The sequence below is a fragment of the Acomys minous genome (assembly GCF_964271855.1).
Source record: "Acomys minous genome assembly, chromosome: 2".
Taxonomy (NCBI): domain Eukaryota; kingdom Metazoa; phylum Chordata; class Mammalia; order Rodentia; family Muridae; genus Acomys; species Acomys minous.
The window spans coordinates 42,377,889-42,391,371 of record NC_140484.1 but is presented as its reverse complement, the minus strand read 5'-3'; the positions used below and the strand labels follow the sequence as shown (position 1 = coordinate 42,391,371).

General features: G+C 42.5%; 1 protein-coding gene across 11 annotated transcripts in view; it reads left to right on the top strand.

Moving 5' to 3' along the window:
* Positions 1 to 13,483, top strand: part of PRUNE2 (prune homolog 2 with BCH domain) — a 266,030-nt gene that overhangs the window by 53,078 nt on the left and 199,469 nt on the right. For all 11 annotated transcript variants that reach the window (XM_084770072.1, XM_084770076.1, XM_084770073.1 and 8 more), the window contains exon 4: positions 2,315 to 2,484. In XM_084770072.1, the coding sequence (XP_084626198.1) occupies positions 2,315 to 2,484 (170 nt within the window). The remainder of the gene's footprint in view (positions 1 to 2,314; positions 2,485 to 13,483) is intronic.

Below are 13,483 nucleotides of genomic sequence, written 5' to 3'. Positions count from 1 at the left end.
TCTTTTCAGTTCGCCAATCTGCCTATTGTTGGTGGCCTTCACCGATTAACCTTGACCTTAGAAAACTTAAAACAGGGCCTTTATATTTAATAATTTTAAAACATAACCGGTTTTTAGGAGGCATATTTACATATGGGTTAAAGGATACCTAGGCAGCATCAGTTGTACAATTGGTTACAAGGCATTTTGAAAACACTCTGTGGGCCGGGTGTGGTGGTGGCGCATGCCTCTAATCCCAGCACTCGGGAGGCAGAGGCAGGTGGATCGCTGTGAGTTGGAGGCCAGCCTGGTCTACAAAGTGAGTCCAGGACAGGCAAGGCTAACACAGAGAGACCCTGCCTCAAAAAACCAACCAACCAACCAACCAACGAAACAAACAAACAAAAACACTCTGTGGATTTCTTTATTCTTTACTGTTTGAGGCAAGTGAAAAATATTTTGAATATTTATCAACCATGTGTTGAGGAGAGGCTGGATGTTTGGGGTGAGTTTTTGGTCTGACTTGTATTTGCCAGCTTTCCCATCACTGTAACGAAAGCACCTGACACAAACTGCGTAGGGCCTTGGTGAGGTTTATTTTCCTCATGGCTCTGGAGAGTCAAATCTTAGATCAGGCCACCAGAGCATTTTGGGCTGTGGTGAGGGTGGCCTATCAACTAGACGAACCAAACAGTCCCACCTTGAGTCAGGGCAGAAACTGAATATCAGAACCACCCAAAGCGCTGTGAGGGCATGTGCCCAGTGATTGTTGCCAGGTACCCCCCATCTCTCTGCCACGGGTACCATCCGGCAGTGCAGGCCTTTGGAGGAAACTGGGATAGTCCCCAGACTACAGAAGACACTCACGCAACAGACACGAGTACAGACGACAGGACAACATGAGAAATGGGGAAGAATTTTGTCACCATTTAAAATGGAAAATGTTAAGTGTCTTTGAGACTGCAGTTATAAACTCTAGGGGTGTGGTCGCTCATGAAATCGAATACTCCAGAGAAATAGAGAGCTTACTTTCTATAGTGTTACTTATTTGTCTTTGAATAGTCAGGAAAAAATGTAGCTTTTTTCCCCTGAACCTTTCTGCTTTTGAGAAACTCCACCTCTATTACATATGAAGGAGGTGAGGGGGTTGGGGTGGAAGGGGTTAGGGGGGGAGGGGGGAGGGGGTTAGGGGGGGAGGGGGGAGGGGGTTAGGGGGGGAGGGGGGAGGGGGTTAGGGGTGGAGGCCTAGCACACCAAAGTGTTTGTCTGAAATTTGATATTCAGTACTCCAAAAATAAAAGAAGTATAAAAATATAATCAATTAGTTAATTAGCAATCTGAATTAAAAGAGCTATGGTGAAGCCATCATGGGCATAGTGAGTTTTTTTGTTTGTTTGTTTGTTTGTTTGTTTTTGTTTTGTTTTTTCCTCTGAACTTCAGTGACTGTTCTGAGTAGGTACTGAAGTCGGATTGTCAGTTAAGAGCCATCTGCTCAACTCCCTGGTCACCCTGACCATGAATACATTTCTTAGCCCCACTGTGCCTCAGTTTCCCCATTTGTAAAAGCATTATCTTACAAGAACACATTTCACAGGGTCCGAACATAACTACAGTGTTTCTGGTCATGTGAAAATTAATAGATAGCAGTTATTGTGGATGTATGAAAATACTTTAGGAACCCTGGGGACAATAATGAGCGGAAATGACATGTGAAGAGACACAGAATAACAACCTGTAGGGAGAGGAGGGAGGATGAGAAAGAGAGAGAGAGAGAGAGAGAGAGAGAGAGAGAGAGAGAGAGAGAGAGAGAGAGAGAGAGAGATTGTGTTTGAGTATGTGTGTGTGTGAGCATGGCTATGTGTGTTTATGTGAGTGTGTGTGTGTGTGTGTGTACCAGCACTATTCAAAGGTGTATACGCTCATTATTGGTCCCAGATCCATGTTAAATTTCTTCCTCCCATCCTCATCTTTTAAGGAAAGGCCAATCAATGAACCCGGTGCTCACTGATTGGCTAGACTGGCTGACCAGCAAGCCCCACCCACCCCAACGCGGTGCTGGAGTGACCTCAGCAAGGAACACCTTGGTTTTTGTTGTTGTTGTTGTTGTTTTTCCGTAGGTTCTGGAGGATCTGAATTCAGGTCCTTGTGCTTGCTCTGCAGGTGTCTTAGCCAGCTCTCTAACTCCAGTTAGCTCCTGCTCTTCTCAGTCAAGAGAATTTATATGTAGGGCCTCCTAAGGGAAATCTTCATTCATGTGGGAACAGAGACTGGATCATGCCCCCAAAGTGGGGAAACGTGCCCTAGCTCTTTTTCTTCCTCTCTATTTATTTTACAGTGAGGACAGAACTTTGGAGCCAGCAGTCGTCAGAGTCATTAACCCTGGAGAGCAGAGGGATGGCGATGGCGGGCTGGCCTTCCCGGAGTCTTCCTCCTCGCTGGTGCTGAAGGAGCTCCTGCGCGAGGCTCCCGAGCTCATCACCCAGCAGCTGGCACATCTCCTCAGAGGTGAGGACGGCGATGCCAGAGTAAACACGGGAAGCTTAATGGGCTGGCTCTGGGCCTGCTCGTGCAGAAAGAGTGCGATCCATTCTTGGGTTAACAATCCCTTTAAAGACCCCGGGAAGCTTCATCAGAGAGGCAGGGAGTAAAGAGTTTGTTAAAGAGTAACATTATATTGAATATTAAAAATGTGCATTTAGAAACAGGCACAAGGGCCTGTGCCGTTTCACTAGACAAGAATGTTAAATGGGCCTGCTGCAGCCTGGTTGGAGAGCGAGAGCAGCTCCTTTGGCTGTTAATAGCTTCCAAAGGAGATTCTCCTCTGTGACAATGTGAGCACGGACCAGAATTCCCTGTTCCTGTGGCCTTGGAGTATCCCCCACGCATTGCATGCTTGGCGAATATAATCCTGCCTGCGAGGCAAAATAGGCACCTTTTGTTTCGATGACATGATGCACTATTCTGTCCTTCAAGCCTGGTCTTTTGCAGCCTTCACATTCTGTCTGTTTTTAATACGACTCAGTGATGTTGGGTACCGTCATAGTGGGCCTTCTGTATCCATGGTCTCCTCCTCATAGACTCAACCAAGGCTGGACTGAAAGGAATCATTTTAAACTGTGTGTATCAGCCACAGTAAACACATCTCTCATTATTGTTATTATCTAAAAAACAAAGAAACAAACCTCAGCATAACAATTTACATTGTTTTCCTTGTTGTACTAAGTGTGGCAAGGGAGTATACCAAGTGACAGAAGTATTGTAAGGTGTGTGAAATATATCTGAGCAATTCACAGGATGTAGACTAAACCAAGCGCTGCTGCTTCCATCTCTCTCTGGAGTCTACTGTGTCTAAAGAATGGTTTTCCCTTCGAAAGTGTCCATCAACTTTCGTTTCACAAAATGAGCACAGGTTTTCAGTTATTTTTGCATATGGGACATGCAAAATATTTTAGCTTTTGTATAAAGCTTTTCACAGTTCCACAGTTCACTTTAGACTTGGTAGGCACAAATTATCCTCTAAAAATGTTTAATATAGACTGATGGAATGGAAAATAGGGCAGGCTGGAGGCAGGCTGGCTCAGTTCTCCTAAGGACTTTCTTTTTCTGCCTCATTTTCTACCACAATTTGCAGGGGAAGGTCTAAGAGTTACATGGTCCCTCTACAAGTTTTAGAACTAACGGCCCCAGGAAACTGGTCACAAGTATGATGATGACCCATTGGCAAGCTTTCTAGCTAGCTTTACGTCCAGGGCATAACTTGGTCTTATCGATGTTGCGACTGATCTCCATCAATGTTTTCTGTGATCACTGATCACCCAATCTAAGCCTGGCTTTGATCTATTTCTTTCACAAAATCAGTTACCATTAAAAAGTATAAATAAGGCAATGACAGTTCCCCAGCTACAAATCATCACATTCAGAATTTAGGCCTTCCATGCTGTGAACAAACAGCACAGCCTTTCCTTTGCTCCTTCAAGCATCCATCTTCTCAGGAGATGTGCCCCATCCCCAAGTTTGTTGTTGTTATTGTTTTGTTTTGTTTTTGTTTTTTCGAGACAGGGTTTCTCTGTGTAGCCTTGGCCATCCTGGACTTACTTTGTAGACCAGGCTGGCCTCGAACTCACAGCGATCCGCCTGCCTCTGCCTCCCGAGTGCTAGGATTAAAGGCGTGCGCCACCACGCCCGGCTTTCCAAGTTTTTTTTTTCTAGATATCCCCAACTTTTCTCACGCTGAAGGACTCATGCTATCTCTCCCTGTGCAGTGCTTGTTCCTCTGCCTGGCTCTCTCTCTCTACCTGTCTCTATGGTCTTCTCTATATGCTCCCTCCAGAATGTCAGGCTCAAAAAAAAAAAAAAAAAAAAGAGACACTTTGTGTGTTGTGTCCTCTGCCTTACCCAGTGCACCTGGTACCTCCACTGTGCCTGGCATATAGCAAAACTCTGTGGGATGCATTTTTTCAAGAGTGGTTTTGGGTGGGTGGAGAAGTGGGGAGGATGTGGAAGGGGAAACTGTAATCAGAACATTTTGAATGAAAAATGTATTTTAGTAACAATTTTAAGAATAGTATTTATACACTCTCTCTTTCATGACTGCATTAATTGTGATAGTGTCTGATACCCAAATCACCAGCTGTTCTGGCCCTGTCCTCTACTATTCGTACTCTCTAAACTATGGACAGTGTTTCTTCCACTAATAACCATTTCCCTTATTGTTGTCTTCTCCTTCTTCTTCTTCTTCTCCTTCTTCTTCTTCTTCTTCTTCTTCTCCTCCTCCTCCTCCTCCTCCTCCTCCTCCTCCTCCTCCTCCTCTTCCTCTTCCTCCTCCCTCTTCTAGAAATCCTAGTGGAATTTATCTCATTATTTTGCAGTGACTGATTAGTTTTTATTTTCATAGTATGTATAATTTTTGAAGTTTACGTATATAGCTAGGCAGTGGTAGAGCACGCCTTTAATCCCAGCACTCCAGAGGCAGAGGCAGGTAGATCTCTGAGTTTGAGCCCAGCCAGGTCTACAGAGCGAGTTCCAGGGCAGCTAAAGCTACACAGAGAAACCCTGTCTCATAAAACAAACGAAAAGATTATGTATATAAGTTTAACCCATTATGAAGTACCTTTAGTACATCTAAAGAAAAGAATACAAAATGTCTATAAAAATATAAATGTGCAATTCAGTAAATCATCAGGAACGAAATGTCCTTTAACTACCCAGCTAAAGAGACAAACTGTGAAGATGCTGCCTACTTCTCATGCCTAGAGCTCACTCCTTCCTGGAGGTAGCCAGCATTTCAAACCCACCACGTTTACTTCTTTGTTTGTCTTTATACTTTCGCCAGCCCTGGGTATGTAGCCCAGGTCGCTCACTCTCCATGGATTGTGGATGGTTGTGCGCTTCACATAAAGGAACCATAGAGTCAGTGCACATTCTCGTCACCTTTAGATCTACACATGTAAACACAGTGTGTGCTCTCATAGGCCAGTTATCTATGAATTACTGATTTTGTCATTTAAATCCTTCTTGTACAGAGTATTTAAAGTAGCTTACCAAAATGGCATCCAATATAGTAAAACAGTAAAAAGAGTCAGGGTGAAGATAAAAAACAGTAGAGGAAAGAGTAACATTAGGCTATCATACAAAATCTGGGGTGTGTGTGTGTGACAACAGTACCCGCATTCAGACTTTGGGTGTGAGCTCCTTGAAGCAAATGAAGACACAACTGTGATTCCTGGGGAAATCTGCATTGCTGTCGAGTCAGGTACTCTGGATAGGCATCCAGATCTGTTACAGAGAGCACTTGTCTCTCACTTTCTTTGTTTCTAAAGAGGAACAAACTAAATTTAAAGGTTGGCTTTCCTTTTCTTTTTTTTCCCCCCATCAGTCCTTTCAAAAAGGTACCTGACTCTGCTGCCATGGTCCCAGCTCATCTATATCTGTATAACTGTATCTCTCAATGCAAAAATAAATAAATATTCAGATTCAATCATTTCATCTTCTTGGTTCTAAAACTTCCCACTGTAATTAGCCACCGAACTGTTTGCATTATACTATACGATTTTGTTCAAATATTGACGTAGAGCTTGATTGCTATGGGTGTTGCTAAATGGTCATTTGCATATCTATTATGCTGTCATTATTGACAAAAGTCTCCTTGTGTTTCTCTTATAGTTTTCCTTGCTACTGTGGCCTTTTGGCCCCCGAGGACAATTAGGGATGTGTGCTAACAAGTAACACAGTACAACAACAGCGTTTCAAGTATAGCCATCTTGAGATAATTTGAATTTAATTTCTCTTTTTAAAATAGCTTACCACTATTTACTAATTGAGCAAATTATGACAGCACCACAGCAGACACCTCAGTTCATCTGTCTAATAAGTCTGCCAGTCCGGCCATCCCTGTTGCCAGCACCCTCGTCTCTGACTTGCTTCTTTGAAATGTCTTCGTGCACCACGAATCTCCCGAGTCAGGTGCTTCACACAGACGAAATACACGCCTGTGTTTCCCCGAAGAGCCCACATTCAAAGTGGAGTCTGTCAAGGCAGTTCTCATTGGTTTGGTCATTCCTTGGGTTTGGTACCCTCACGCAGTGTTTAATTTAATAAAAGTTCCACGGAAGATTCAGAGAAGAGAAAGAAGCTGCCACGCCTTTGAAACGTCACCCTGAGTTTCGCAGAGACACGGAGGTTTGCGAGCTTTCCTTGCCTCCAGGCATGCTGATCTGAGCGCTGTACGTCCGCCTGTCGTCCCCGTGGTAGTGCTTAGTTTCTTTGCCCACAAACTTCTTCCCTGTCCATAATATCTTTTGCATAAGCTTCTTTCTCGGCCCCTTGATCTTCACCTCTGTGGAGGGTTTTCGTTTTTTTCTCCCGAGGTGTGCTGCTGCAGTAGGAATCTGCTCTTCCTCCTGTGTGCATGCACCCTCTGTGGTTACAGGCAGAGAAGACAGTGCCAGTCCTTAAACAGAAGCATCGTCTCAAAGCCGCTGCATCTTGTCTTAATTTGAAACATAGTGATCTCAAGGCACAAACTACTAACATCTAGATCACTCGGAAAGGCGTATATTTATAAAGCATTCCTTTGTAATTATTTGTGTAGGAAATTACATGTACCGGAAGACACAGCTGCTGTGCTGGTAAGACCACTGACCTTGGTTCGTGGAAACATGTCTATCTTTCGGCTTCTCCCTTCCTATCTGTCTTTGTTTTTATTGTGTGATTCTTTTTCTTTCTTTTCCTCTTTCATCTCCTTTTCTTGCTTCTCTTCTTTTATTGTTATTATATTCAAATGTGGCCAACATGAATATTTCTAATAGTCACATTTTGTGGCCTAAAGTTTATGTTTGGCCATATTCTTGGTTTGTGCCAAACACAGTTAGAAACCATCAGACTACTCAACCTGTGTTGCTTTATTTCCTCAGAGATATATTGTAGGGGACGGCTGCCAACTCTAAGATCCATTAAATTGCTGAATCATCATATTGAGAGGTGTGTGTGTGTGTATGTGTGTGTGTGTGTGTGTGTGTGTGTGTGTGTGTGTGTGTGTGTTTCCAGGAACCATCTGGCAGTGAGATTTTAGCCACTGATTTCCAAGCATGCTTTCATCAAGTCTGTACTTCGCCCAAATGGCCCTTCAAGTTTGTTTGCACAAGGCCTTGACAGCAGCCACAAGGTGAAGACTAAAGCAAACAGCAGCTCTTGTTCTGAGCCCAGGATGAGGTAGACAGCCATGGCCAAGTCAGCAGGAGCCAGCCCTGCATTCTACTGGCAATCCCAGCTGACCTTTAATAAAGACTAGGTGTTTGCTATTTTGGTGGACTGGATTGGCAGCTTCAAAAAGGTCCTTATAAGGAGGTCAGATGGGAAAGGAACAGAGCCAAGGTGGGTTTGTTTTCTTCCTCTCTTGCCCAAAGGGTGAATCATCCCATTTCCAAATGGTTATGACACCCAAGGGAACAATGCTGTCTGCTTGCTTAGGGAGAGTCTAGGGGTAGGAAACACAAAGTTTCTCCTAGAGAATTATTCAACCCTCCTTTTACTTTTTCAGCCACACAAAGATATCCTTTCTCTTAAATTCAGACACTCTAAGTCTGCAAGAATTGTAAACAAATAATGCCCTTTAAAAAATTATCTTTTCAGACAAAAATGGAAGTTACATTGTCTTTTTTCTCATTTTTCTTTTCCTTCCCTGCCCACTTTTGTTATTCATTCTTTCATTTTTTTTTCTGTAGGAAATAAATCGATCCCAAGTAAACAGGAAAGAGATTTAAGCCCCACCTTTTTTTCTGCTAGGAATTCATCATGTAGACAACAGCAATTTCCTCTGTTAACGCTCTCCCCATTTCTGGGCTATAGAGTATGAGTTGTGTCAGCATGCTGCAGTACTTAGGTGGTGTGCAGTGTCAGCATGCTCCAGTGCTTAGGTGGTGTGCAGTGTTAGCATGATGCAGTGCTTAGGTGGTATGAAGTGTTAGCATGATGCAGTGTTTAGGTGGTTGCAGTGTCAGCATGCTGCTGTGCTTATGTGATGTGCAGTGTCAACATGCTGCAGTGCTTAGGTGATGTGCAGTGTCAACATGCTGCTGTGCTTGTGTGGTGTGCAGTGTCAGCATGCTGTTGTGCTTATGTGGTGTGCAGTGTCAACATGCTGCTGTGCTTATGTGGTGTGCAGTGTCAACATGCTGCTGTGCTTATGTGGTGTGCAGTGTCAGCATGCTGCAGTGCTTAGGTGGTGTGCAGTGTTAGCATGCTGCAGTGCTTAGGTGGTGTGCAGTGTCAGCATAGTATAATGCTTAGGTAGTGTGCAGTGTTAGCATGCTGCAGTGCTTAGGTGGTATGCAGTGTCAGCATGCTGCAGTGCTTAGGTAGTGTGCAGTGTCAGCATGGTACAATGCTTAGGTGGTGTGCAGTGTTAGCATGCTGCAGTGCTTAGGTGGTGTGCAGTGTTAGCATGCTGCAGTACTTAGGTGGTGTGCAGTGTTAGCATGCTGCACTTAAGTGGTGTGCAGTGTTAGCATGCTGCAGTGCTTAGGTAGTGTGCAGTGTCAGCATGGTACAATGCTTAGGTGGTGTGCAGTGTTAGCATGCTACAATGTTTAGGTGGTGTGCAGTGTTAGTATGCTACAATGTTTAGGTTGTGTGCAGTGTCAGCATGCTACAATGTTTAGGTTGTGTGCAGTGTCAGCATGATGCAATTGCTATTATCAAGAGGCTCTTTATATCCCCATTCTTTTGAGCAAAATATATTTTGGTTGATTTTTTCTATAAAAATAAATCATTTTACAAATATTTTTTATTATATTTGATTTCTTTGTTGCTTGATCTTAGTTCTACCTGCCTGTGACTAACTGAGATGCTTTTGGATACAAGTTTATGGTTTGTCCTCAGAATTTGCTAGAAATTAAGTCAACCACTCATTATGAACTAGGTCTTAATGTACTGATAGGTGTGTTTGGATGCTATATATTTTGATACCAATATTTTAAAAGTTATACAATTACTAAATGTGTTTCTGGGTATTCAGAACAGAAGTAGCAAAGTTTCGCATTGAATTTTACACTTTCAGTACCAAGTATATTTTATGCACTTATCCACCAACAAAACTAAAAACTTCCAAGACAGATTCAGAACTAGACTGTAACTGCATGGAAGTGTTCATGGAGCTGCATAGACTCTGGGTCTGGTTAAGTTTCACATGTGATGTTTTTATCTATTCCCAAGTTCTTAAAGAATAAATCTCACAAAACAACGTAAATACATATGTTTCTCATGTGAAGTGAAGTCTCCAAAGGAGTCCTGAGATGAAGCTGGGACATGGCCTTTATCACCCAGTAGAGACAGCTCAGGATGTGGAGCACATCTGCCTGAATGGGAATTCAGGGTCAGAGGTCACATGCTCACCAGTGTCAAGTCAGACTGAATCAGCCAGTTTTACAGTGTGCCATGCTTTTGGATTCTGCTTAATTCAGTATCTTTTAGGTTAATTTAAAACATTACCTTTCTCTTCCATGTGCTTTAAAACAAGACTCCCAGGCACATGACAAATCTACAGTTGTCTATACCACATATTAAAGTGCCCTTTGTCTTCTCCTAGCTGTCTATCTGGCTCTTCCATCAAAATAACTCTGCATTATGATGAGCATAGCAACAGATCTGCAAGTCCAGCTGGCTTCTATTAACCCTGATACCAGGGAGGCATGCAAATATGTAAAACTACTATTTTACCTTTACAGAATATGAAGAAAATGCATTTTTAACTCTTAAAATACTTTCTTAAAAACATAGCACTACATATTCATCATTATTCATTATGATCCACCATTATATAATGATTGCTCTTGAAGTCATTTAAAATGAGCAAAACATACAAACCATGTAGAATATTTAACAATATTGAAGTATATGCTTAAATTTTATCAAATTAATAAATTTTATTACTGTAGTACAACTTTATGCATTTTACCAAAATTAAAAATAAGGATTACTAAAGAAATCCTCAAATCAAAGGAAAGTTGATTCTTAATTTGACCAAGACAAGTACATATTTGTGAAAGAGATCCCTAAGCATTTTATATTTGATACTATTAAACTTTTAAATTTTGTTTTTTAATTATATGTGTGTGTATGTGTGTGTGTGCGCATGTGTGTGTGTGTGTGTGTGTGTGTGTGTGTGAGAGAGAGAGAGAGAGAGAGAGAGAGAGAGAGAGAGAGAGAGAGAGAGAGAGATTGTTTATATTCAGTTTTGTATTACTGGTCATAGATGCAGCAAATTGGTGAATTTACTTACTATTCTCATGTCACTTGTAGGTTCTTTGAGGCTTTTGCAGACACCTTGTAGGAGGAAATGCAGTTTTAACTCTTCCCCGCCTCCTCTTCCCCAACCTTCCCTTCCTCTTCTTCTCCCTTTCCTTTCCCCTCCCTTCCTTTATCTTCTTTCTCCCTCCCCCTCTCTTTCCATCTCCTCAGTTCTTTCTTTCCTTCCCTTCCATTCTATTCCTGCCTCTCCTTTTCCTCTACCCTTCCATCCCCTCAGCACAACAGAAAACAGAACATGCAATTACAATCGCATGTAACTTGGCATTGCTACCATTTCTCTGCAATGTAAGAGCCTTACACTGCTTCCTCTCTCCTTAGCCCCTTCTGCAGCTCATCACTACTGAGAGCTGTTTAATGGCGGCTGTTTTACCCTCCCTATGATACCATGAATGCTGGTTCATGCTGACCACATATTTACATCGCCGAATGTTCTTCCTCCCTGCCTTTGGTTTTGCCAAAGATCTGAGATCGCCGTCTTTTGCCTTTGTGTATTTTGTGACATACTTCCACCTTCTCTCTAGAAAGGTCTTCATTTCAGCCATGTTCTCACTGAATATAAGGCTCTGGAACAGGGATGACATATATGCCTGCGTGTTGAAGCTGTGGTCCCACCCTCCTCTCACTTGCATCCTTTTAACTGAGAAGCCAGGTTCTGTTTCACTGCAAGTTTTTGGTTTGGAGTGTGTTTTCTCTCTCAACAACTTAATCTTTTTCTGTGTCGCTTTTAGCAGTTCTGCTGCCTGCAGATGTTTTACTTTATGTTAATCATGACTTTGGTTCATAGTTTTCCTTAAATATTAGAATTCTCTCTCTCTCTCTCTCCCTTCCTTAGGAGAGATGTCCCACACATATTAAAACCTGCCCCATGTTCGTAGGCCCTTATGTTTTTCTCTGTAGTTTTGGTCACCTTGTCTCTCCATGTTTCAGCGTACATATTTTCTTCTCACCTCATTTCCAGTTCCCCACCACATCTGATCTACTGTGGAAAACATTTGGAGTTCCTTAATCCCAGGCATTAAATTCAGAATTTTAAATTTTCATTTGATTGGTTGTAAGATTCTAATTCTGGGTAGCGTCACTGTCTTCCCTTTGGCTCTGTTCCCATATGTCTTCTCATGAGTTTCCCCTGCATAGTTTACAGTCGCTCAGTTCGGTTCCCTTCTACCCAGTGGCTTTTGAGTCACAGACAGTGCCAAGGTGGCGAGGTGATGGTGAGTTCTTGAGGCTCTGGTGGACTTCCTTTCCCACCTCAGAGCAGCTAAAAAGTCGCACAGACCTGATCCATCTGTTGAGATTGACTCAAAGCAGGACTTGCGATACTTGGAGAACGTTCTGTTTTTGTTTTACCCTTCTCCTTGGCAGCAGCTGGCAAATGTTTCCCAAAGAGGGCCAGCAAGCAGATATTTCAGGCTCTGTCGAGATACTTAAGTCTGACCTCATATGTTTTTTTAAAAAGCCTATAAACAATGTATAAATTAACAGGGATGGCTGTGTCCCCCAAGAGCTTTGTTTACAAGATGAATCAGCTTGTTAGATTGGTAGCCCTTCAGACCTCCCATCTCAAAGCCCAGATGCTAAGGCTCCTTTTTGAAGCTTCCTCCAAGGCCCCACTAGACTACTCTTAGCTCTAAGGGCTTCTCTGCCCAATGGCTACAACTTCCGAGTTAGCAGCTGTTTCAACGGGAGATCAGCCTGGCATGCTGGGTCTCTGCTCTGTACTTGCATCATCCTAGCTCCTAAGCTGCTGCTGGGGCCTCAGCTACATTCACAGGTGTTGTGTTGTTGCATAATACTTTGTTCTTGGTCAACTGGTCTGTCTACCGTTCCAAAAGCTGGTGAACACCTTTTGTGAAATTCGCATTTGTGTTGACCTTAAAAATAAGTGAGAAAATAATTTTTATGAGTTTTATTTTGTTGTTGTTGTTGTTTGGTTGGTTCTTTTATTGTTTGTTTGTCTGATTTTTGGGGTTTTGTTTCTGTTTTCAAGACAGGGTTTCCCTATGTGTAGCCTTGGCTGTATTAGAACTTGCTTTGTAGACCAGGCTGGCCTTGAGCTCACAGAGATCTGTCTGCCTCTTTCTCCTAAGTGCTGGGATTAAAGGTGTGCACCACTACCACCCGGCTTATGTTTTATTTTTTTATGTCAAAAATCTACTCAAATTCTCTTGGTCACTCTCTACTGTTAACATTGTAAATTCTACTAAATCTGTCCCATTTTTCTTCATGGTAAGATGCTATTTGTAAACACAAAATAGAGAAGAAAAACGGCTGGGTTCCTTACATTTCCTTCTCTATTTTATTCTCCACATGGTACCCAGAGTACAAATTCTGGCTTACAAATACAAAATGTAGATTATAGCATGTTGCTCCTCCTATTTAAAACTCTGTAACACTCCCCCACTGCCCACAGACTATAAATACAGATGCCAAGACAGTTTGAAATGGCTTTTGTTACCTGTATCTAACTCGTCAGCCTATTGTTTTTTTTTTTAACGTTATCCCTAAAAACAGAGCAGCACACTAGTAATCTCAGTCCGAAGTTTAGAGCCAGCCTACTAGACCTGTATAATTAGATATGTATAAATCACCCCAAGGCCATTAGTGGCAATCAAAAGGCTAGCAAAAGCCTTCAGGTCAGCCAAGTTGCCACACTGCACAGCTTTTGTACGATCATTTGGCTATGAAAGGAAGTAAACGA